General features: G+C 51.3%; 1 protein-coding gene across 7 annotated transcripts; it reads right to left on the bottom strand.

The window, feature by feature from the left end:
* Positions 1–1029: 1029 nt before the first annotated feature.
* On the bottom strand, positions 1030–25685 carry TGIF2 (TGFB induced factor homeobox 2). Of its 7 annotated transcripts, none has more exons than XM_007964051.3 (3): positions 25590–25685; positions 18913–19134; positions 1030–4058 (listed from the first exon to the last, which is right to left on the bottom strand). In XM_007964051.3, exons 2-3 carry the CDS (start codon positions 19102–19104, stop codon positions 3537–3539), a joined length of 714 nt encoding a protein of 237 aa, XP_007962242.1. In that variant the 5' UTR covers positions 19105–19134; positions 25590–25685; the 3' UTR covers positions 1030–3536. The 7 variants fall into 7 exon arrangements, with proteins under 7 accessions (XP_007962242.1, XP_007962214.1, XP_007962223.1 ...); XM_007964023.3 differs by lacking the exon at positions 25590–25685 and adding an exon at positions 25462–25564; XM_007964032.3 differs by lacking the exon at positions 25590–25685 and adding an exon at positions 25369–25518.
* Between the last annotated feature and the right edge of the window lie 6 nt (positions 25686–25691).

The raw sequence follows: 25691 nt of genomic DNA, 5'->3' as shown, positions 1-25691 counted from the left end.
TCAAACTCCCAGGCTTAGGTGATCCTCCAGCCTCAGCCTTGGAGTAGCTGGGACTGTAGGCACAAACCACAGCCCACTCAGTTTCTTTACCTGGGGCATCTCAATTCCGTGTGTGTGTATACAAAAATTAAGCAACTGGGGCCGGGCACAGTGGCTCACGCCTGTAATCCCAGCACTCTCGGAGGCCGATGTGGGCAGATCATGAGGTCAGGAGATCGAGACCATCCTGGCCAACAAGGTGAAACCCCGTTTCTACTAAAAAATACAAAAAATTAGCCAGGCGTGGTGGCGCACGCCTGTAGTCCCAGCTACTTGGGAGGCTGAGGTAGGAGAATCGCTTGAACCTGGGAGGTGGAGGTCACAGTGAGCCAAGATTGCGCCACTGCACTCCAGCCTGGCGATAGAGAGACTCCATATCAAAAAAAAAAAAAAGAGAGATCGAACATAGCACAGACCCACACCCAGGCCCAGGCCCACTCAGCCAAACTCAGTCTCCCACTGTTGCAGACCTTGGTTTTTGTAGTTTGGGCTGCAGTTAGTGTATTGTCATTTCAGTATGGCAGAAATGTATTAACAGCTAATTTAAGCAAAAAGGGGAATTCACTAGCTTACATAATAGGGAAGTCTAGAGGTAGTCCTGGTTTCAGACATGACTGGAGTTTCCACCTCATAGCTGCTTCTCTCTGTGCTGGGTTCACGCTGCAGTTGTGCTCATTTCTTACCGAGAGAGGGGGAGGACAAAACTGCCAGTTCCTCAAGGTTATATCCTCACCATTTAGCAACCTCAAAGCTTAACTGTTGATCCCAGGGAAGACTGGCTCAATGTAGGATGCAAAGACCCCCTTTACCCTGAGTTAGATGGGATACAGAATGGAGCTGGTGAAAGGGAATGGGGGTACAGCGTGCACAGAACTCACAGCTGGCTACTAGAGAGAGAGTAAAAGATGTAAAGCAAAGTAGGAAGCCAGTAACTGCCTTGTCTTCAAGTCTGGGCCCTGAGCCCTGGTGGATCAATCATCAAGAACCCTGTTTCTGCTTAAAAAAACAAAACAACAATTTTATTTGACAAAAGACAAAAAAGTTATTTACAGTAGTTTTTACTCAAATAATTCAATGGGACAACTGTACTTCTCCTCTAGGTTTATCTTACAACCAAACCCAAGCAGAGTCTGCCCCACCCCAACACCCCACTTTACATAATGGGGGAATGCCAACCAGAATTCAGCAGCATGGCTGCCTCACCCCTCACCACCCTCTGTTGCTCAGTGCACTGCGGGGAGGGAAAATCCCACCTCAGACCAATACACTTCCAGAGTTCCCTACTACAGGCATCCTGCAGCAGTTGCACCAGACCAGGGCTCACTGACAGGGCTGGGATGGAAAAGGCTGGGCAAATGGCAGCTTCAGTGAACCTGGACGCAGCCATGTTCATTCCTCCCCACTGGGCCTCAGGAGGGTGAGGATCCCTGATCCCCCTGGGGCACACGGGGAGAGGGCACGGGAGGAAGCAGCCAGAGGGAGGCAACACAGAGAGCCCAGGAAACTTGCCCACCTAGAGAGAGCAAAGCTCCCTCTCCTTCAGCAATCCATTCCCACTCCAGCAACAGATGGGCAACTCAGAAGTTGGGGAGCCTCTGTGATGGCTTCAGGGATCTTCCAAGAAAGTACAGAACACATGTTACTGTCTTTCTCCTGGCTAGGCCCACCCAAGTTAGTCAGTATCCAGGAACCTCTCTTCTCCTTGTGCCTGACCTGGTGATTTCAGGAAACTAAAGGCTGCGGTACTGATCTATCTTTTGGCCCAGTGACGTTATTCAGGACAAAAATATTTTGGCTAGCAATAACCTAGGATTAGTGTTTCTTAGGATACATAAAGATGGGACATATTGCTGTTGAACACTGTCAGCAATGAAACAGCAAAAGAGGCTGGGCGCGGTGGCTCATGAGGTCAGGAGTTCAAGACCAGCCTGGCCAAGATGGTAAAACCCCATCGCTACTAAAAATACAAAAATTAGCTGGGCATGGTGGCAGGCTCCTATAATCCCAGCTACTCGTGAGGCTGCGGCAAAGAATTGCTTGAACCCGGGAGGCGTAGGCTGTAGTGAGCCGAGATCGCACCACTGCACTCCAGCCTGGGTGACAGAGTGAGACTCTATCTCAAAAAAACAAAAAACAGAACAGCAAAAGAAAAAATGGGGGAGAGGGAGGAGCATAAGACCAATTGTGATCTGTTCACTGGGCAGGGGCCCCTGTAACTCTAATTTAAAGGAAGCTGAAACAAAGACAATCCCAGCTAGCAGGCTTCTAACCCCTTTCCAGCCCCAGCCTTCTCTGAAGGCAGTTCCCTGGCAGCAGTGGACACTATTCCTGCTTTCCCCAGATAGTTTCCTGCCACCATTGTGGGAAAGGCTGCCTCTTTGGAGGACTTCCTGACCAGCAGATGGCTCACTTCTCTCCCAAGTAGGAGGTGCTGGGAGCTTCTGACATAGGGGCCCTCTAATCCAAGTTCCTAAAAGAATTCAAAACTCAGGCTGCAGGGCAAAAATGTTCAAGAACAAAGGGAAAAACATTAAAGAAAAAAAAAAATCCATCGCTTCTGTCTAGTTTACTCCCCCCACCCCCCAAAAAACTACAATAAAAAAGAAAAGAAAAACCAAACACCTTTTGATCTTACCATCCTTCTCTGCTAGGTACCTAGAAAGTTGAGTCAGAGTCTGCTGGACTGCCCCCTGCTGTGGCTTTCTACCCTTCTGTGCCTGTGGCAGAAAAGTCAATGCGCTCATATGGGTTTTTTTTTTTTCCTGCCTTTTTTTGGGTAAACCAAACCAACGATAAAACCACCATTTGGAATTTCACACTACTGCAGAGACTTAGCTGGTCCCCAAAATAAAAATATTCCTTTCTTGCAAAACAATCCCCAGTGGCAGTGGTGGGTCCTTCCCAGCTCACTATAACGCTATCATGCAGTGCACTCTCGTTCCCCACACCTGGGCTAACTACTGCCGTGAATGCAAACCACAGCAAAAAAGGGAAAAAGAAAACAGTTTAGCAAAAATCTAAACATTCAACTGGAGTCGGTTCTGTTACATCCACTGGGTTCCTCTTTTCTGTTGTTCATGCATATGAACTTGGAATGTCCATACCTGGCTTGACAGAAACAGCACAGGGGCAGCTTGGACCCAACATAGGACTGAACTTGGCAGCTTTCCTGAGCCCAGCCCAGGAAACCAGGCTGCAACAAAGGTGTCCCAGGGATTTTCTGGAGAAGCAGCAGCAGCAGCAGCACCATGCTTGTCTCCGATCTCTTGGTCTCATCACTGAGGGGAGGCCTGGAGAAACGGCAGAGTCAGCAGAGGAGAGGGCCCCCATCACAGTGCAGTGGTGCCAGCTGGCGTCTTCCTGCTGAAGACCTCTGGACAGAGGAGATGATCCCAATGTTTGGCAGTGATCCATAGAAAACCCTCTGTATGAAAGGGAACCGAAACGGAAACCCAGGACAGCTGGCTTGAGCCTTGAGCACCCTTGTTGGCAGATGCCTACTGGGGATTTTCAGAGACTAAAGGGATGGGAGTGTGTAGTAATGAGAGTGATGGGTCCTGCTGCTTCTGAAGCTCCATCTCAGCAGCCCTCTGTAGCGCCACCTCCACCAGCAGCTGGAAGCTGCTGAAGTCCTCTTTGTCCTGCTCTGGGGGTGTGGGTGGTGGCGTGTTGAAGAGTCCACCTGTGGGGCTTCCAGCCTCAGCCCTGGTCAGCAGGGTAAGTGTGCTACCAGGGGTCACCAGGGGCTTGGGAGACTCCAGCTCCCCACGTGGGAAAGGGGCTGCTGGCTTTTCCCCCTGGCCTGAGTGAAGCGGCATGGAGCACACAGACAGGGAGAGCACATTGGTGGGGGCTGGGACAGACACCGCCAGCACAGAGGGGCTGCTGCCACGGGGGAGGGCCACATCTGAGGCCTTACCCCCGCGGCGGGAAATGGTAAACTGATTAGGGTCTTTGCCATCCTTCCGAAGCATGTCTGGGAGAAGCCGCCGCCGGGCATTGATGAACCAGTTACATATCTGGAATGAATATACAAGACCGATCAGTTCGCTCAATCAGAAACAGCTATGGGCTGGGCGCAGTGGCTCACGCCTGTAATCCCAACAATTTGGGAGGTCAAGGCGGGAGGATTGCTTAAACTCAGGAGTTCGAAACCAGCCTGGGCAACACAGGGAGACCCTGTTTCTACAAAAGAAGTTAGCCAGGTGTAGTGGTGCGCCCCTGTGGTTCCAGCTACCTGGGAGGCTGAGGTCGGAAGATCGCTGGAGCCCAACAGGTGGAAGCTGCAGTGAGCTATGATCGTACCACTGTATTCCAGCCTGGGCAACAGAACAAGACCCTGTTTCAAAACAAACCAAAACAAACAGCTATGAAGCATGTCCTAGGACCTGGGAACACAGCAGAAAACACAGAAGTTAATAGTAGGAAAAGAGAGTTAAATAAGAACACACACCAGCCTGGCCAACATGGTGAAACCCTGTCTCTACTAAAAACAGAAAAATTAGCTGGGCATGGTGGCAGGCGCCTATAATCCCAGCTACTTAGGAGGCTGAGGCAGGAGACTTGCTTGAACCCAGGAGGACGAGGTTGCAGTGAACCAAGATTACATCACTGCCCTCTAGCCTGGGTGACAGAGCCAGTCTCAAAAAAGCAAACAAACAAAAACTCCATGTGGCTGGAGCTTAGAGTGGTAACTGAAGGCTACCTCTTAGCAGGAGGATTTGCTTCTTTATTGTTAAGGGTACTGAGGAGCTATATGAGGGTTTGACGCAAGGAGCAACGTATGATGTGGAGAACAGACTGGAAGCAGGGAGACGGGGTACTGCTAGTAGTTCAGGTTACATTAAGGGAGGTGGCGAGAGGACAAATGTTTGCTGCGTTTAGGATATTGGAATGGCAGGACCTGCTGCCTGGGTGGATGAAGAAGAAGAGAGGGATTGATGCTAAGGGCAACTCACTCCCAAGTTTGTAGTGCAGAGTTTCACTGCCAGCCAGAGAAAGCCACAAAGGCACAAGGGAGCTATCAGGAAGAAGGTTATTCTTTATTTTTTCTTATTTATTTATTTTTTTTGGTAGAGATGGGGTTTTAGCATGTTGGCCAGGCTGGTCTCGAACTCCTGACCTCAAGTGATCCACCTGCCTTGGCCTCCCAAAGTGCTGGGATTACAGGCATGAGCCACCGTGCCTGGCGTGGAAGAAAGGCATTCTTATTTCTCAGCAATACCAGGAGTAGTAGCCTCAGCAGAACATGCGCTCAACCAACATCCTTGACTTTTTTCCACACGCTGTTGAGAAAGCTACCACTAACTCTGACCCCATTCCCATCTAGTTGATTGTTTAGAAGTATAAAATTTCTCACCATTAAGTGATATGCATGTGGTTTGGGGGACACCTATAGCACCCTGCCCCCTATCTCTGGACGATCTTGAATAGCCCCCAACTTTACAGCTCTTCAGTCTAGCCTCTTTACTGGTTTCGTGTTCTTTCTAAAATGCTATGGCTGTCATTCCTGTTCTAGAAAACTGCCATTTGTCTCCTACTGCCTACACGGTAAGTCCAGACTCCAGAGCCTGGACATGAAGACCCTCCCCTGGCTGGGCACGGTAGCTCACACCTGTAATTCCAGCCTTTGGGAGGCTGAGGCAGGCAGATCACTTGAGCCCAGGGGTTCGAGACCAGCCTGGGCAACATGGTGAAACCACATCTCTACAAAAACACAAAAAATTAGCTGTTGTGATGGCACGTGCCCTATAGTCCCAGGAGGCTGAGGTCAGGGAGGCCGAGGTTGCAGTGAGCCATTATCATGCCCGTGTACTCCAGCCTGGAGAGTCAGGCTGGATGCTGTAGCTCACGCCTGCAGTCCCAGTACTTTGGGAGGCCAAAGTGGGCAGATGGCTTTCGCTCAGGAGTTCCAGACCAGCCTGGTCAACATGGGAAAACCCTGTGTCTACAAAAAGTACAAAAATTAGCTGGGTATGGTGGTGTGTGTCTGTAGTCCCAGCTACTTGCAAGGCTGAGGTGACAGGATCAATTGAGCCCAGGAGGTTGAGGCTGCAGTGAGCTGTGACTGTGCCACTGTACTCCAGTCTGGGTGACAGTGTGAGACCTTGTCTCAAAGGCAAAAAAAGTCGGTCAAGTGCGGTGGCTCACGCCTGTAACCTCAGCACTTTGGGAGGCTGAGGTGGGCAGATCACGAGGTCAGGAGACCAGCCTGGCCAACACAGTGAAACCCCGTCTCTACTAAAAATACAAAAATAAGCCGGGTGTGGTGGCGCGTGCCTGCAGTCCCAGCTACTTGTGGGGGCTGAGGCAGAATTGCTTGAACCCAGGAGGCAGAGGTTGCAGTGAGCCGAGAATAAGCCATTGAGCTCCAGCCTGGGTAACACAGTGAGACTCCATCTTAAAAAAAAAAAAAAAAAAAAAGTTAGAGCTTCTCACCTTCCTGCTGCTCTTCAAGGCTTCTTGCTCATTCAAATTATCATTTGAGTGCCTGCTATATTGGGCCCAGTTCTTGGTGCTGGGATGCCTTTGTGAATTAAACACACATGCACGCCAACTTGTGGAGCTTACAGTGCACCTAGTCATGGAGACTGACAATCAACAACTAGGTGAATAACCACCAATAAGTGCCAAAAAGGAAACAAAAATAAAGGTGGGGGGGGTTATAAAGATAAGAGAAACTTCCATGGCTAAGGGTTTTGGAAGGCTGAGATGTAAGGATAAGGAAGAGCCAGCCATATAGAAAGCTAAGAATGTTCTAAACAATTCCAAGGAAAACCCTGGCCATGGGGTTCTCATCTGCCCTCCTTCACCTCTATGGTCCTCCAAAACAGCTGAACTGAGGCAGGAAAGGGTTGGCTTAAGGAACCGGTGAATGGTAGCTCATGAACTCAGAGGTGGGCAGGGCTGACAACCAGGCCAGAGCACCATGGAAAACCATTAAATGGTCTAAACGGTGGCTTGACTGAAATTTCACACTCTAGGTCCTTCTTCTGGTCCTGTGTCTTTTCTCCTACCCTAGCTAACTGCAGCTGCATCTATTTTACAGGTGACTCAAAGACAGCACCAGGCTGTCAGGCTGGAAGGCTCACAGGCAGGGCAGAGCCAGAGGCTTCTGTGGCCCTTCTCTCCCATTCCATTCCAGCCAGGAGGGGCCCTGGCCCTGGGGTTCTTACTGCTCCTCTTCACCGCTACGGTGCTCCAATGCACACACATACCAGCAGGCTTTGGTTACGCTGGCTGAGCCAAATCCTGACTAGAGCTGTGGGAAAACCCTAAAGAGAGGAAGGGCTTAGCAGTGTGTGTGCCTGTAGTCCCAGCTACTCAGGAGGCTGAGAGAACTGCCTGAACCCAGGAGGCAGAGGTTACGGTGAGTTGAAATCGCAACACTGCACTCCAGCCTGCGCAACAGAGCAAGACTCTATCTCAAAAAAAAAAAAAAAAAAAAAGGAAGGGCTGAACAGCTGGGTGGGATGAAGGAAGGGAACAAACTTATTCAAACACCTTTGATAGCAGTATCATGCCAGCCACCACACTTGCATTATGTTTAATCTGCATACAACCTGAAGAGTAGAGGGCAGTGTCCCAAAAGTAGTAGAGAGAACTGAGCTCAAAGAGAAGAAGGCCCTTGTGTAGTCACACATCCTCCCAGTGCAGAGCTGGGATTTAAAATGAGGCCTCCTAGCTTTAGGGCTTCCACTGCTTTGCTGTGCTTTTTTTTTTTTTTTTTTTTTTTTTTTTTTTTTAAAAGACAGGGTCTCACTCTGTCACCCAGGCTGGAGTGCAGTGGTGCAATCACAGCTCACTGCAGCCTTGACCTCCTGGGTTTAGGTAATTCTCCCACCTCAGCCTTCCGAGTACATGGGACCACAGACATGTGCCACCACGCTCAGGTAGTGTTTTTTTTTTTTTCCTTTTTTGTAGAGATGGGGTTTCACCACATTGGCCAGGCTGCTCTTGAACTCCTGGATTCAAGCAATCTGCCTGCCTCAGCCTCCCAAAATGCTGGGATTACAGGTATGAGCCATAGCACCCAGCCAGCTTTGCTGTGTCTTTCCAGAGGAACAAAGGGGATAGCTGAGTAATAAACATCATAATCCTGATAGCAAACATTTGAACACAAAACACCTCAGGTGCCTTTTTTTTTTTTTTTTTTGGAGACAGAGTCTCGCTGTGTCACCCAGGCTGGAGTGCAGTGGCGCGATCTCGGCTCACTGCAAGCTCCGCCTCCCGGGTTCACGCCATTCTCCCCTGCCTCAGCCTCCAAGTAGCTGGGACTACAGGCGCCCGCCACCACGCCCGGCTAGTTTTTTGTATTTTTAGTAGAGATGGGGTTTCACCATGTTAGCCAGGATGGTCTCGATCTCCTGACCTCGTGATCCACCCGCCTCGGCCTCCCAAAGTGCTGGGATTACAGGCTTGAGCCACCGCGCCCGGCCTTTTTTTTTTTTTTTGAGACAGAGTCTCATTCTGTTGCCCAGACTGGAGAGCAGTGGCTCACTGCAACCTCTGACTCCTGGGTTCAAGTGATTCTCCTGCTTCAGCCTCCCGAGTAGCTGGGATACAGGTGCCTGCCACCATGCTTGGCTAATTTTTTTTCTTTGTATTTTTAGTAGAGATGGGGTTTCACCATGTTAGCCAGGATGGTTTCCATCTCCTGACCTTGTGATCCACCCACCTTGGCCTCCCAAAGTGCTGGGATTATAGGCGTGAGCCACTGAGCCCGGCATTTTTTTTTTTTTTAGTAGAGATGGGGTTTCTCCATGTTAGTTAGGCTGGTCTCGAACTCCTGAACTCAGGTGTTCTGCTCACCTCAACCTCCCGAAGTGCTGGGATTACAGGTGTGAGCCACCATGTCTGGTCTCAGGTGCTATTCACATTTCATATCTAATTATTCATTCAATCTCAGCCTATCAGACAGGTTATGCTTATCTCCATTGAAGAAACACATCAGAGAGGTTCAGAAACTTGTTCAAGGTCACAAGTGCAAAAGCTGGGTTTGATCCAGAGAGCCTGGTTCTGGGCAGCCACCCACTGCCAGCTGAAGAGTGAGAGGGAGGCTTCCTTGCACAAGAGCAGTGCCTGTGGCCTTCTTTCCCTCCCTCCCACAGCTGCCTCCTCCCGTACCTGTGCTGCAGGAGTACACTGCCCCTCTCCACCTCAGCCCTGGATGCAGAGGAAAAATGGTCAGGTCACAGTGACCCGGGTCAAGCAAACTAAGAAGGAGTGTTGTTGAGAAGGCAGTCTCAGGGAAGGAAGCCTGGGCGTTCCTCAGCATCTGTGTGGACACCTAGCCCCTAAAGGCACCTCCCATTTTGGCTGAGGATTCAGAGAACAGAAAAACACCCCCTCCACACACTCCCCCACAAGACTGTCCTGTCCAGAGCACTTGGCAGCCTAGCATCTGTTTGTTTTGTCTTCTTAGCCCAGAAAAATGCACAGCTGAGGGGCTGGGCAAGGCAAGGCGGGGGAACTGAGTGGCTGCCAGTGCCCTTTCTGCAGCCCCTTCCAGCTGCCCAGCCTGTGCCTAAGTCAGGAAAAGAACCTGTGACTTGTCCCCACACAAGGTCATGGAGAGATGGTAAGAAGGTCAAAGTGAACTCTGTGATGTATGTGGCGTAACACAGGCTGGGGGCCTGAAAGCCGGTCTCTACCATAAAACAGGGCTCTATCTGAAAGGCTGCTGAGGGACAAGAGAGGAATCACTGTGGCAAATGGAGGTAGGAGGAGCACCAGGAGGCTGACAAAGGCTGTGATGCTAGGAGCAGCAGCTAATGGATGTAGGCACAAACCCTCTCATTTTCATGTCAAGGAAGTGAAGGCACTGAGGCGCCTTTCCCAAACGTCATGGTACCACCATTCACGCTGGGACCGCCATATCCAGGTGCTCTTGAAGGCAGTTCTCTGTATTAGAATCACCTCAGGGGGCCGGGCGCGGTGGCTCACGCCTGTAACCCCAGCACTTTGGGAGGCTGAGGCGGGCGGATCACGAGGTCAGGAGATCGAGACCATCCTGGCTAACACGGTGAAACCCCGTCTCTACTAAAAATGCAAAAAATTAGCTGGGCGTGGTGGCGGGCGCCTGTAGTCCGAGCTACTTTGGAGGCTGAGGCAGGAGAACGGCGTGAACCCGGGAGGCGGAGCTTGCAGTGAGCCGAGATTGTGCCACTGCACTCCAGCCTGGGCGACTGAGCGAGAGACTCTGTCTCAAAAAAAAAAAAAAAAAAAAAAAATCACCTTAGGGGAGATTTTTTTTTTTTTTGAGATGGAGTCTTGCTTCTTCGCCCAGGCTGGAGTGCAATGGTACGATCTTGGCTCACTGCAACCTCTGCCTCTCGGGTTCAAGCAATTCTCCTGCCTCAGTCTCCCAAGTAGCTGGGAATACAAGCATGTGACAACATGCCCGACTAATTTTCATATTTTTAATAGAGACAGGGTTTCACTATGTTGGCCAGGCTGGTCTCAAACTCCTGACCTCAAGTGATCCGCCCCCTTTGGCCTCCCAAAGTGCTGGGATTACAGGGAGAGCCACCACGCCCTGCCTGGGGGAGATTTTTAAAAACTGTTAGATAGTGATTTCCCCTCTGCTTTATTGATCTAGTGGGGGTGAGGGGTGGAGTCGGGAATGTGTTTTCAGACCAGTTACCCAGAAAGTCTGGCCACCCAGGCTTAGGAACCAATGGTTTAGCCTACTGGTTACTTGTCCTTGCAGGCCAAGGCCTTTATAAGCCAAAAAGCTTACACAGAAGCTCAAAAAAAAAATACAGATGAAAGGCCTTGAGATGAGGAAAAACAGAAGTTGCTTGGGGGAGGAATCAGAGGGCAGCTAGCTTTGGAGTCAGAAGAGAGCAGCTCCTACATCCCTGGCTGCCCTGGGGGTACCAGGACACCCCTCCCCCACAGCTGACCACTACAGCCTCTGCACCAGGCCTCTTTCTCACCCAACAGCCCTTGCCAGGGGACAGCTGCCTTGCCCTGGTGTTGGCTTTGGGAAGACTTCCCTCAGGAAGCTGCATATGGAAGCAGTCCTGACAGCCAGGAAGTAATGGGAAGGTACCCATCTTACTACTGTGTACCCAGCACAGAGTCCCAGGCCGGGCACGTGGTATATCCCCAACCGTTGTTACAGTAAAGGAATAGGGCCCAGAATCCTGCCAGGTAGTCATCGATCTAGTCCAACCAATAAATTGGGCTTAGAGGATGTCAGAGGGACCCGTGAAAATCCTTTACAAAAGACTTCTTTTTCCCTAACCCTCCCAACTGCCTAGCCCCAGGCAAGTACCAGCAAACCAGTTAGTTAAGTGACTCATTGACTTGCTAATGAATCGCTCCTGGGGCGGGGGTTAAAGGAGACAATGAAAAGAGATGCCCCCAGGGAGAGATAAAACAAGCTAGGAAAATGTTGATACTTGTTCAAGCCAAATGACTGGTGCTGGTGGTTGATTATTATATTCTCCTACTTTTGTGTTTTTTTTTTTTTTTTTTTTTTTTTTAAAGACAGAGTCCCACTCTGTCGACCAGGCTGGAGTGCAGTAGTGTGATCTTGGCTCCCCGCAACCTCCAACACCCCCAGGTTCAAGTGATTCTCCTGCTTCAGCCTCCTGAGTAGTTGGGACTATTTTTAGTAGAGACGGGGTTTCACCATGTTGGCCAGACTGGTCTCCAACTCCTGGCCTCAAGTGATATACCCGCTTCAGCCTCCCAAAGTGTTGGGATTACAGGCGTGAGACACTGTGCCTAGTGTTTTTCTTTTTCTTTCTTTTTTTTTTGAGATGGAGTTTCACTCTTGTTGCCTAGGCTGGAGTGCAATGGCGCGATCTCGGCTCACCGCAACCTCCATCTCCTGGGTTCAAGTGATTCTCCAGTCTCAGCCTCCAGAGTAGCTGGGACTACAAGCATGTGCCACCACACCCAGCTAATCTTGCAGTTTTTAGTAGAGATGGGGTTTCTCCATGTTGGTCAGGCTGGTCCTGTACTCCTGACCTCAGGTGATCCACTCGCCTCAGCCTCCCAAAGTGCTGGAATTATAGGTGTGAGCCACCGTGCCCAGACTGTGCTCAGCTTTTATAGATATTCTTAAATGTCCTTAATGGAAAATGAAATTAAAAAAAATTAAATACAGGAGGCCGGGCGCAGTGGCTCATGCCTGTAATCCCAGCACTTTGGGAGGCTGAAGCGAGCGAATCACCTGAGGTCAGGAGTTCGAAACCAGCCTGGCCAAGATGGTGAAACCCTGTCTTTACTGAAACTGCAAAAATTAGTTGGGCCTGGTGGCAGGCACCTGTAATCCCAGCTACTCGGGAGGCTGGGCAGGAGAACTGCTTGAACCCGAGCGGCACAAGTTGCAGTGAGCTAAGATTGAGCCACTGTACTCCAGCCTGGGCGACAGAGTGACTCTGTCTCCAAAAAAAAAAAAAAAAAAAAAAAAAAAAAAAAAATTCAATAAATACAGGAAAAAATGATGCTCCCAGGCTTTCGGCAATTTTTCATGATTAGGAGCCATTACATTTCCTTACTTCTGAGGTCCTGCCTGTTGACCCTTCCAACACTTTATAGTCCTTTTCTGCTACTTCAACATTATTTACTGAGCACCTACCTACCAGATACCAAGCACTAAGCTACATTAGGGCTATAACTATGAACAAAACTAGGTCAGTGCTCTCCACACCTCTAGAATTTGGTGCAGTCTAAAAGCAATTACAGTTTAGTGTCCCAGTGCTCTGACCCCTCTATCTGCTGTGAGAGCACACAGCTCCTTTAGGGGATGGGAGCCTCCTGGTCAGGCATAGGAGGAAAATGGTCTGGGGAGGTGGATCAATGTAGCAGGAATGTGGGGGATCAGGGTTGAGGTTTAAGATGTAGACACGGGCAGGTGATGTCATTAGGTTGGCAAAAGCCATTGAAGGTTTTTTTGTCTATTTTTTTTGAGATGGACTCTTGCTCTGTTGCCCAGGGTGGAGTGCAATGGTGCAATCTCAGTTCACTACAACCTCTGCCTCCCCAGTTTAAGCAATTATCTTGCCTCAACCTCCCAAATAGCTGGGATTACAGGTACCTGCCACCATGCCCAGCTAATTTTTGGTTTTTTTGAGACAGAGTCTTAGTCTGTTGCCCAGGCTGGAGTGCAGTGGCGCAGTCTCGGCTCATTCCAACTTCTGCCTCCCAGGTTCAAGCGATTCTTCTGCCTCAGCCTCCTGAGTAGCTGGGATTATAGGCACACAGCACCACATCTGGTTAATTTTTATATTTTTAGTAGAGACAGGGTTTCGCCATGTTGGCCAGGCTGGTCTCAAACTCCTGACTTCAGGTGATCCACCCATCTCAGCCTCCCAAAATGCTGGGATTACAGGCGTGAGCCACTGCGCTCGGCCTAATTTTTGTATTTTTAGTAGGACAAGGTTTCACGAAGTTGGCCAGGTAGGTCTCCCAACTCCTGACCTCAGGTGATCAACCCGCCTTGGCCTCCCAAAGTGCTGGGATTACAGATGTAAGCCACCGCGCCCAGCCTTTTTTTTTTTTTTTAGAGATAGGGTCTCACTCTGTCACCTAGGCTGGAGGGCAGTGGCATGACCATAGCTCACTGCAGCCTTGAACTCCTGGGCTCAAGAGTCTCCCATCCTAGCCTCCCAAAGTGCTGGGATTACAGGCATGAGTTACCCTGCCAGCCCACTGAAGTATTTTTTTTTGAGACAGAGTTTTGCTGTTGCCTAGGCTGGAGTGCAGTGGTGCGATCTCACTGCAGTCTCCTCCTCCTGGTTCAAGTGATTCCTGTACCTCAGCCTCCTGAGTAGCAGGGGTTACAGGCATGTGCCACCATGCCCGGCTATTTTTGTATTTTTAGCATTGAAGAAGTTAACCATCTTAACCAGGCTGGCGTCAAACACCCAGCCTGGCCTCAAGCAAACCGCCTGCCTTAGCCTCCCAAAGTGCTGGAATTACAGGCACAAACCACCATGCCTGGCCTGAAGGGTTTTAAGTTGGAGAGTGATAAATGATCGTGATCAGATAATGATGGTTTAGACAAGGGTAAGAAAGAAGCCAAAACCCTGAAATATTTAAGGGGTATATGTACAGGAGCTGGTAATTGACCAAATGAGCTGAGGGGAACGAGCTAACTGGGAGGAGTTACCAGAGAGGTGTGTAGCTGGGGCTGACATGGGATTCATGGTCAGTTTCTATCAAGGAGGGCTGGGTGGTCCCCACTGCTCTTAACACTCGGCATGACTCTAGAGCAGGTAGCCACCATGGGTCCCTTCCCTCCAGGGGATGTCCAGTCTCCTTTCCTTAGACTCACATTTCTCCAGGTGAGATCTGTGGATGTGTCACCTTGAGGGGTTCGCTAGTTCTCTAGAAGGATGCTTGGCTTTGGGTTTCCATTTTCATCACCAATAGGAGTATCGGGGCCTAAGGCCATCCAGACCTACTCTACTGAGTCTGTGCCTTTGTCACACCATATCCCGCAGTGCAGTCAGCAAAGCACCACCCGCCATCTTCAGTTAACAGTCAGGTGGAATGTCACGGGTTTTACACTTACCTACTTTGGAAACAGTTTGATTTTAAGGTTAGGTATAAGAACAAAAGCAAAAAGAAGTGTTTTTTTGTTTTTTTTTTTTGAGATGGAGTCTCGCTCTGTCGCCCAGGCTGGAGTGCAGTGACCAGATCTCAGCTCACTGCAAGCTCCGCCTCCCGGGTTTACGCTATTCTCCTGCCTCAGCCTCCCGAGTAGCTGGGACTACAGGCGCCTGCTACCTCGCCCGGCTAGTTTTTTGTATTTTTTAGTAGAGACGGGGTTTCACCATGTAGGCCAGGATGGTCTCGATCTTCTGACCTCGTGATCCGCCTGTCTCGGCCTCCCAAAGTGCTGGGATTACAGGCGGTTTTTGGTTTTTTAATATACCCAGTTTTGTTTTACCTAAGTGATGTGATAAAAATGATTCAAGTTAACATCTTGAGGGGAGATGGGCCGATGAAAAATGTTTTGTTTTTTTATTTTTTGAGACAGTTTTGCTCTTGTTGCCCAGGCTAGAGTGCAATGGTGCGATCTTGGCTCACTGCAACCTCCACCTCCCGGGTTCAAGTGATTCTCCTGCCCCAGCCTCCTGAGTAGCTGGGAGTACAGGCATGCGGCACCACGCCCAGCTAATTTTGTATTTTTAGTAGAGATAGGGTTTCACCACGTTGGTCAGGCCGGTCTTGAACTCCTGACCTCAGGTGATTCGCCCGCCTTGGCCTCCCAAAGTATTGGGATTACAGGCGTGAGCCACCATGCCTGGCTGAAAAATGTTTTCTTTAAAAGGATGGGCCAGGCATGGTGGCTCATGCCTGTAATCCCAGCACTTTGGGAGGTTGAGGTGGATGGATTACTTGAGGCCAGGAGTACAAGACCAGCCTGGCCAGCACAGTGAAACCCCGTCTCTACTTAAAATACAAAAATTAGCTGGGTGCAGTGGCATGCGCCTGCAATCCCAGCTACTCAGGAGGCTGAGGCAGGAAAACCACTTGAACCCAGGAGGCAGAGGTTGCAGTGAGCTGACATTGCACCACTGCACTCCAGCCTGGGTGACAGAGCAAGACTCCATCACACATACACACAAATAAATAAAAGGAGTTAGTAGGTCGGGCATGGTAGCTCACGCCTGTAATCCCAGCACTTTGGGAGGCTGAGGCAGGCAGACCATGAGGTCAGGAGATCGAGACCATCCTGGCTAACACGGTGAAATCCCGTCTCTACCAAAAATATAAAAAATTAGCCGGGCATGGTGGCGGGTGCCTGTAGTCCCAGCTACTTGGGAGGCTGAGGCAGGAGAATGGCGTGAACCCAGGAGGTGGAGCTTGCAGTGAGCTGAGATCCGGCCACTGCACTCCAGCCTGGGCGACAGAGCGAGACTCTGTCTCCAAAAAAAAAAAAAAAAAAAAGAGTATATTTCTCAGGTTTGAGAAAGTGTCCCTGACAAAAAGTAATTCCAATAGAATGTGACAAGTGGTTTGACAGGACAGGATGAGGTGCACTGGGAATATAAGCAGCAGCCCCAAACCTAGGCTGTGGATCAGTCTGGACTCTATCCTGAGGGCAGTAAAGTCTAGGAGTGCCTGGCCCTATCAGATCTGGGCCTTTTTGTTCAAAATAATGGATTAAATGAACAAGGCTGAAGGCAGGGAGACCCGCAAAGAGGCTGTCTACGCACTCCTCGAGGGTAAGAATGTGTCTGGAACCTCTCTGGGATCCCAACTCTGCACAGCCCCATGCTGAGGAGGTACACTGTGAGATGCCATGCACTGCTGGGCACCCAGGGTCAGCCCAAGACTTTGTGCCTTAGGCAGAGACATGAAGCTGAAAACAGTAGAAACACCCACTGTATGCCAAACACTGACCAGTAGCCTTTTTTTTTTTGAGATGGAGTCTCGTTCTTGTTGCCCAGGCTGCAGTGCAATGCAGCCATCTCGGCTCATCGCAACCTCTGCCTCCCGGGTTCAAGGGATTCTCCTGCCTAAGCCTCCTGAGTAGCTGGGATTACAGGCATGCACCACCACGCCCAGCTACTTTTTTGTATTTTTAGTAGAGATGGATTTTCTACGTGTTGGCCAGGCTGGTCTTGAACACCCGACCTCAGGAGATCCACCTGCCTTGACCTCCCAAAGTGCTGGGATTACAGGCATGAGCCACCACACCTGGTCTTTTTTTTTTTTTTTTTTTTTTTGAGACATCATCTCACTCCATCGCCCAGTCTGGAATGTAGTGGTGCAATCACAGCTCACTGCGGCCTCCACCTCCAGGGCTCAAGTAATCCTTCCTCCCACTTTAGCTCCCCAAGTAGCTGAGACTACAGGTATGTACCACCATGCCCAGCTAATTTTTTTGTTTTGTACAGATGGGGTCTCCCTATGTTGCCCAGGCTGGTCTCAAACTCCTGGGCGCATGTGATCCTCCTGCCTTGGTCTCCCAAAGTGCCGGGATTACAGGCGTGAGTCACTGTGCAGGGAGGGCCTGAGTGAGCCTTGAATTCTTCTCTTCCCCTCCTCCCTACACTCATGAAAGTGCTACAATCACCTCTCTTTTTTCAGATGAGGGAATAATGAGGCTCAGAGAGAAGGCAGTGACTTGGCCAAGGTCCAGGCTTCCTCTTGTGGAGAAGATGGAATCTGAGTCAGGATCTGTAACTTTAGAGCCTTTCTCATACAGATACTTGGATTAACCATTGCCCAGAGTATAAAGTTAGGTGACAGGAGTTCTGAGGGCTGAAATACTTACCATGTCTCTACATGGAAGAAAGATAGAAAGTAGGAAGACGTGGGAGGTTCAGAGGGGATAAGGGAAGGAGGGAGAGACAGCACCAAAGGTTGGAGTAACAAGCTATCAAAGGACAGAGAGGGAGGCCAGGCGTGGTAACTCAAGCCTTTAATCCCAGCACTTTGGGAGGCCGAAGTGGGCAGATGACCTGAGGTCAGGAGTTTGAGACCAGCCTGACCAACATGGAGAAACCCCATCTCTACTAAAAATACAAAATATTAGCCGGACGTGGTGCCTGTAATCCCAGCTACTCGGAGGCTGAGGCAGGAGAATTGCTTGAACCCGGGAGGCAGAGGTTGTGGTGAGCTGAGATGATGCCATTGCCCTCCAGCCTGGGCAACAAGAGCAAAACTCTGCCTCAAAAAAAAAAAAAAAAAAGGAAAGAAAGAAAGGACAGAGGGGGAAAGAGAAACAGGAGAGTTTGGAGGAGAGGTTTGACTGGCTCAGGAAGGGAGCAGTGGGGGCCAGCAGGGCAGGGCTGGGCCTCTGGTGTTAGGCTAACAGGCTACTGTGTGTCTCTAGGAAGGGGAGAAGCAAACTGGAGGCAAAGCAATGGTGGTCCAGGGTCCCCCGCCTCTGCTCCAGGAAAGCAGAACAAAGGCACCTGCGGGTCAGCAATAGGCGCGATTCAAAGGCGACAATACTTTGCACTCTGATTAAAAGGGGATAAGGCTATCTCTTTTGAGTGTGTTCATGTGCATGGTTTGCAAAGCACTTTCACATCCAGTTCTGAATCTATTTGTCACAACAGTTCCACCAGGCAGGGGAGGATTCTGCGCACCCCCTGCTCCTTTACAGATGAGGAAATCAAGACGTGAGGCAGAACTGGATTATGAACACAGAACCTCTGACTTCTGTCCTTTCCTGGATTGTGATTCTGTCCCATCTCTTAACCACACTGCAAATCACAGCTGCCCCTTTCAACCAAGTCGCCGTCCAATACTGCGTTGGGGCAGGGGGCCGAATCCTAGATGCTCGATGCCTTCTCATCTTCCCTTGGCCTCCAAAGTTAATGATGACACCTAGACTTTGACAACATTACATTCCTTGCCTCTTCAGAACTATCCAAAGTCTGGGCCGGGCGTGGTGGCTCACGCCTGTAATCCCAGCACTTTGGGAGGCTGAGGCAGGCGAATCACAAGGTCAGGAGTTCAAGACCAGCCTGGCCAACATGGTGAAACCCTGTCTCTACTAAAAATACAAAAAATTAGCTGGGCATGGTGGCGGGCGCCTGTAATCCCAGCTACTCGGGAGGCTGAGGGAGGAGAATCGCTTGAACCCGGGAGGTGGAGGTTGTAGTGAGCCGAGATCGCACCACTGCATTCCAGCCCGGGTGACAGCACAAGACTCTGTCTCAAAAAAAAGGACTATCTAAAGTCTGAAATTGACCACAGCGACCCTATTTCATTGTCTTCCCTTGAGACAGGGAGAGTTAGGTGTTCTCCCCTAACCCAAGAAGAAACTGAAGCCCAGACAGCGAAAGTGACTGGCCCAAGACCACAGTGAGTCAGTGGCGTGGCTGGAAGCTGGAATAGGACTAGAACACAGATCCTCTTACCACCCCCTTATCCAGATCCCCTCCTTACCTGCAGCACTGACAGGTTGGTCTGTCCAGAAAGGCTCAGCTTCTCCTGCTCTGAGGGGTAGGCGTTGTAGCGGTGCAAGTACAGCCAGTCACGGAGGATCTTCACCGACTCCTTGGGCAGGTTCCCCCTGCGCTTCCTTTTGCCCGTCAGAGAGAGGAGGCCTTCGTCCTCGCCTAGATCACTGTCCGACATGGTGCCTAGGGGGCTGGACCTTGGGTAAACCTGGGACAAGTGACACAGGGGATAGGAACGTCATTAGCATGTACTGCCTTTTCCTAGTCTCCAAACACGCTCAGCATTACTTGAGCCTGGGACACCAGAAATGGGGTAATTGCAATTCAGAGTCTCAGGCCATAACACAGCCCAAGCAAGCTAGAAGGTATGAGTCCAAAGTTTCTCCACTTCATGGAACAGGTAGGTGACTAGCAAATGGCAGCTCATTCACACGCAGGACTTGGACTGGAAATAATTACAGTTTCCACTGAGGTCTGCTATTCTCCATGTTCGGTACTGAGCATTTGGTTTTTTCTTATCTTTTTTTTTTGTTTTTGAGACAGGATCTCACTCTGTAGCCCAGGCTGGAGTGCAGTGGCACCATCTCAGCTCACTTCAACCTCTGTCTCCCGGGTTCAAGTGATCTCCCACCTCAGCCTCCGAGTAGCTGGGATTACAGGCATGCATCTGGCTAATTTTCTGTATTTTTTAGTAGACACGGGGTTTCACCATATTGGCCAGGCTGGTATTGAACTCCTGGCCTCAAGTGATCTGGCAGCCTGAGCCTCCCAAAGTGCTGGGATTACAAGCGTGAGCCACCATGCCCGGCCTGTACTGAGCATTTTACACGTTATCTCATTTAATTACAATTCCTCAATAAGGGAGAAGCTATTATTATCATCATTTTATAGCTGAGGTAACAGAGAGCAATTAAGACAGCTGCCCAAGGCCAGCGCAGTGGCTCACACACACACACACACACAAAATACAAAAATCAGTCAGGTGTCATGGTGTGCACCTGTAGGCCCACCTACTTGTGGGACTGAGGCAGAATTGCTTGAGCCCAGGAGGTCAAGGCTGCAGTGAACTGTGTTTGTGCCACTACACTACAGCCTGGGTAACAAAAAAATAAAAAAGGTCTCAAAAAATAAAGGCTGAGCTTGGTGGCTTATGCCTGTAATCCTAGCACTTTGGGAGGCCAAGGCAGGCAGATCAGGAGGTCAAGAGCTCGAGACCATCCCGGCCAACATGATGAAACCTCATTTCTACTAAATATACAAAAATTAGCTGGGCGTGGTGGTGCGCGCCTGTAGTCCCAGCTATTCCGGAGGCTGAGGCAGGAGAATTGCTTAAACCCAGGAGGCGGAGGTTGCAGTGAGCCGAGATGGCGCCACCGCACTCCAGCCTGGTGACAGAGCGAGAATCCATCTGAACAAAAACAAAACCAAACAAACAAAAGGCCGGGCGCGGTGGCTCACACCTGTAATCCCAGCACTTTGGGAAGCCGGGGCAGGTGGATCACAAGGTCAGGAGTTTGAGACCAGCCTGGCGAATATGGTGAAACTCCGTTGCTACAAAAAAATACAAAAATTTGACAGCTGTGGTGGCAAGCGCCTGTAGTCCCAGTTACTCAGGAGGCTGAGGCAGGAGAATCGCTTGAACCTGGGAGGCAGAGGTTGCAGTGAGCCGAGATCATGCCACTGCACTCCAGCCTGGGCAACACATTGAGACGCCATCTCAAAAAAAAAAAAAAAAAAAAAAAAGCTGCCCAAGATACTATGGTGGTCAAACGGAGTTACTATGCAACCCAGAAATTTCACTCCTAGATAGTCCAAGAGAAATGAAAACTTGTGTCCACATAAAACCTCATACACACATATTCACAGCAGTATAGGCTGAGGTAGAAGGAATATTTGAACCCAGAAGTTCAAGACCAGCTTGGGCAACATAGTGAGACCTCATCTCTACAAAAAAAAAAAAAAGTCGTCTATCTTTTCAATGGTTTATTCGCCCATTAAAAAAAGGAATTCATAGCCGGGAGCGGTGGCTCATTACTGTAATCCCAGCATTTTGGGGGACTGAAGCAGGTGAATCACTTGAGGTCAGGAGTTCAAGACCAGCCTGGCCAACATGGTGAAACCCCATCTCTACTGAAAATACAAAAAAATTAGCTGGGCGTGGTGGTGTGCGCCTGTAATCCCAGCTACTTGGGAGGCTGAGGTAGGAGAATTCCTTGAACCCAGGAGATGGAGGTTGCAGTGAGCCGAGATTATGCCATTGCACTCCAGCTTGGGCAACAAGAGCGAAACTCCGTCTCAAAAAAAAAAAAGTCAGTCCTGACATATGCTACAATATAGTAGGCCTTGAAAGCATTATGCTAAGGGAAAAAAGCCAGTCATAAGAGACTACATGTTATATGATTTCATTGATCATGAACTCTATCGAGACAGGGTAGATTAGCTAACTAACAGCTCCGCAGTTAGGGCTGCGGAGACAGAATGCTGATAGCTAAAGTGTATGGAGTTTCTTTCTGATGGGGTAAAAACATCCTGGGCCAGGTGTAATACAGGCCCAGGTGTAGTACAGGCTCATGCCTGTAATCTCAATGCTTTGGGAGGCCAAGGCGGGAGGATCCCCTGAGGCCAGGAGTTCAATAGCAGCCTGGGCAACACAAGACCCTGTCTCTACAAAAAATAAAAATTGGGGCCTGGCGTGGTGGCTCACGCCCGAAATCCCAGTACTTTAGGAGGCTGAGGCGGGTGGCTTACCTGAGGTCAGGAGTTCGAGACCAGCCTGGCCAACATGGTGAAACCCCCGTCTCTACTAAAAATGCAAAAAGTAGCTGGGTGTGGTGGTGGGCACCTGTAATCCCAGCTATGCAGGGGAGGGCTGAAGCAGAAGAATTGCTTGAACCTGGGAGGTGGAGGTTGCAGTGAGCCGAGATCATGCCATTGCACTCCAGCCTGGGTGACAGAACGATTCTCTGTCTTAACAAAATAAAAAAAAATTAAAATAAAAAATAAAATAAAATAAAAATTAGCCCAGTATGGTGTGCCAATACTCCCAGCTGCTCAAGAGGCTGAGGTGAGAGGATCCCTTGAACCCAGGAGTTCAAGGCTGTAGTGAGCTATGATCGCACCAGTGCATGTCAACTTGGACAATATAGTAAGACCCCATTTTTAAAAATAAAATAATAAAAAAAAAAGCCACATGCTGTGGCTCACACCTATACTCCTGGCACTTTGGGAGGCCAAGGCAGGTAGATCACTTGAGCTCAGTAGTTCAAGACCAGCCTGGGCAACACGGTGAAACCCCATTTCTGCAAAAAAATACAAAAATTAGTTGAGCATGGTAACACATGTCTGTGGTCCTAGCTACTCTGGGGGCTGAGGTGGGAGAATCGCTTGAGCCTGGAGGCAGAGGTTGCAATGAGATGAGATAACACCACTGTACTCCAGTCTGAGAGGCAGAGCAAGACCCTGTCCCCCCATCCCCCTCAAAAAAAAGTCCTAAAATTGACTATAGTGATAGTTGCAAACATACCAAAACCTGCTGATAAGTATACTGTAAATGGATGAATTGCATGGTATGTGAGTTATATCTCAATAAAGCTGTAACGGAAAAAAATCCCACCCCCAGCTTAGGATACTTAAGTTGGATTTGGACCAGGCCTCTCCCCACCTTCTCTTGTGGGCTGTATACTGTACTGCCTCCTAGGTCTCCCAACGCCCAGTGAGAACTCCGGAAACTACAGATCACCATGGTCCTGCAGCAGTCCATGTGATATTTAAGGAGCACCTACTGTGTACCTTGCAGTGAGAGAGGTGAGTCATCTCTCTACTGGTTGCTTCTTGGACATTCTCCTTTGTCAGGCCCCTTGGCCTGGTCCTAGACTCAACCACTCAAAATCCAGATGAATGAGCAAGGCCCACCCTCCACTTGGCACTGTAATCCTGGGCAAGGATCCTCCCCTCTCTGGGCTTGAGTCCTGTCTTCACCTGTCAAATGAAGGAAGGATTTTCCCTAGATAACCCAAATCAGCTGCTCAGCCCCCGACAAAGTTCTGTTTCACACATGCAAAAAATATTTTCTTTTTTTTTTTTTGAGATGGAGTCTTGCTCTGTAGCCCAGGCTGGAGTGCAGTGGTGCAATCTCGGCTCACCGCAACCTCCGTCTCCTGGGTTCAAGCAATTCTGCCTCAGCCTCCGGAGTAGCTGGGAGTACAGGTGTGTGCCACCACACCTAGCTGTTTTTTTTTTTTTTTTTTTTTTTTTTTTTAGTAGAGATGGGGTTTTGCCATGTCGGCCAGGCTGGTCTCGAACTCCTGACCTCAGGTGATCTGCTGGCCTCGGCCTCCCAAAGTGCTGGGATTACAGGCCTGAGCCACCGCATCCGGCCAGATTTTCACTTTAAAAGCAAAAGTTCTAGGCCAGGCTGATGCCAGGATCTCAAGGCTCCTCCCTTCTCAGCCTTTTAACAGCTCCCCAGCAGGCCGGCCAACAGACTCTGGCATCTCCCAGGTTTTGTTTCCTCTTCTTGGACCTGCGCCCAGATCTCTGGGCTGGCTAGGCCAGGCTTTCGAGGGAAGGGTCTACCCTTTCAGCCAGGCCACCTGGAGGTGAGACAGGCACTGGTTAGAGGTGCCACTCCTCAGACAGCACCACAGCAGGCGCTTTCTGAGGTCAGACAGACATTTCTAGATGGCCAGGGCAGCTGGGATCCGGGCTCAGTGATGCAGCCCTGGCCGGCTGTGAGAAGTTTACTCAAGGTTAGCTGTACAAATTCCACCCTGGCTGCCAGCCAAGTCTGTCCGCAGGGTTCCCCGGGTGGGCCCTGGGGAACGACCTCTCAGCCTACACAAACTTCTCCACCTCGGTGTTCTGCAACCCAGGGCCATCTATAGGCTGGGAGGTTTCCCACATATGCACCCTACACCGCACCCAGACACACTCAAGCCAGGGAATTAACCAACAGCGCTAGGATAACTGGCCCGGACCCATCGCTCAAGCCCTACAAACCCTAGGGTTTATCACCGACACATACAGCACGCACACGCACAGCTTACAGACCCAGGCCTAGCACGAACAACAGTGACCCACGCAACTAACCCAACTTTTGTACCCGCCCACCTACGAACTCCAACCGACCCGGCCACCCCCAATTTCTCCGACAGGGAAAACTCCAGGCGTCATCACACTAACAATCAGTTCTACCCTCAGTGACCAGTGGCAGCACCCCCTCGACACAACATCCCATGCACCCTCCTACAGAATCCCACGACGCCACCTGCAGCCACTCCCGCACCAACTTTCTGACAACTCCCCTAGCTCGGCCCCGACACTCCCCCCGGCCGCGCACTCACGCCCGCATTCCCAGCAATGCAGACAAAGCGCGCAACCTCCCCCGCGGCCCAGACCGAGTCGGAGCACATGGCTCCCCGGTCGGCGAGGAATCGGCCGGCGCTTGGGGCGCCTGCACCCCACAGTACCCCCACCCCTGGCCGACTCCGCGCACCAGCTCCCCGGCGGGCCCGCCATCCCGGTGGGGCGGGTGCTCTGGAAGAAAGAAAACTCACGTGTCTGTCCTGGAGCAGGAAAAAGTTTGGTTCCCACCCCCTTCCCCGGCAGTTCGGGGCTGGCCGACTCTTCGGGGCGCGGGGCCGGCGGAGCGTGCGCGCTCTGCTTTGTGCTCCGAACTCGGCCCTGAGGGGGAGGGGAGGGGAAAGGAGGGGAGGGGGCTGGGCTCCCACCTCCGCGCCGCCCCCCCACAGCCCTGCGCCCAGACTCCATGTTGGCCGCCCCCTGCCCCGCAGGCTGCGCGCTTCTCCTGCGAGAGGCTCGGCTCACCCTCGGCCTGCCCGAGGGTCCCGGCGCCAACAAACTTTCTCCGGGGCGCCAGCCTCACGCGCCCCGCTTCCTTGGCCCGCCTGGGAGTGACAGATGCCTCAGAGACAGACTTTCCTTTGTTCCAAAGGAAAGGGGAACTCGCGCGGGCTCCCCAGGGCCCCCCCGCTCCGGGCCCTTCCCGCGGCCCCCACTCCCAGCTGTCACTCTCGGCCGCCCCCTGCCCGGCTCGGCGGCGGGGGGGCCCTGCCGGCGGTTAGCAACGTGCACTTTTGAAACCAAACAAATCCGCCCCCCCGCGCGCTCACTCAGGTCCGGCGCAGGATCGGCCCTCTCCTGGGGTGGGATCCTATGAAGCTGGGCCCCCCACCAGGGCCCCGAGCAGGCTTCCTCCCGGGGGCTGGAACAGCCCCCTACCAGCCCCCGGAGCGCAGCGCCTTCGGGACTCACAAACACCCCCTGGGGGCCGTCGGGACTCACAAACACCCCCGAGCTCACACACCCCCAACCGCACGCGCCAGACTACGCCCCCTCCCCCGTCCGACTGAGAAAAAGAAAGTTTCCAAGTTGTCCGCGCGCCCCCACCCCCATCTGGCCCTCTCCTGCTCCCTGCACTAACTTTTCCGAGAGGCTTTCGGGTCCACGCGGCCTCGGGCTCGGCGCGGGGAGTCCCGGCGGGGGGCGGGGGGCCCCGGGGGCGCGCGCAGCGTACCTGCCCGGCCTGACACTCGGCCTGACAGCTCGCGGCTGGAAAGCACCTCGCGGCCTGACGTCAGATCCCCTCTCCTCCCCCCGCGCCCTCCGCGCCCTCCCCCACCCGCCCGCAGGGAGAAAACAAACTTTGTGAGGAGCGCGACAAGCTGCGCCCACCCCCCGCGGGGCGGGCCGAAGGCGCCGAGGGGCTTCGCCCCGCCCAGCGCGCCCGGAGGGGGCGGGGCCGCG

Source organism: Chlorocebus sabaeus, chromosome 2 (assembly GCF_047675955.1).
Source record: "Chlorocebus sabaeus isolate Y175 chromosome 2, mChlSab1.0.hap1, whole genome shotgun sequence".
Taxonomy (NCBI): domain Eukaryota; kingdom Metazoa; phylum Chordata; class Mammalia; order Primates; family Cercopithecidae; genus Chlorocebus; species Chlorocebus sabaeus.
Note: the sequence above shows the minus strand (reverse complement) of the source record. Positions and strands in the feature narration are given on the sequence as shown.

Excerpts from the sequence above, each read along its gene's own strand:
- TGIF2 (XM_007964051.3), bottom strand. The coding sequence starts at position 19,104 with ATGTCGGACAGTGATCTAGGCGAGGACGAAGGCCTCCTCTCTCTGACG. Across the intron at positions 4,059-18,912 it reads CCAACCTGTCAGTGCTGCAG|ATATGTAACTGGTTCATCAA; the intron begins GTAAGGAGGGGA and ends TATTCATTCCAG.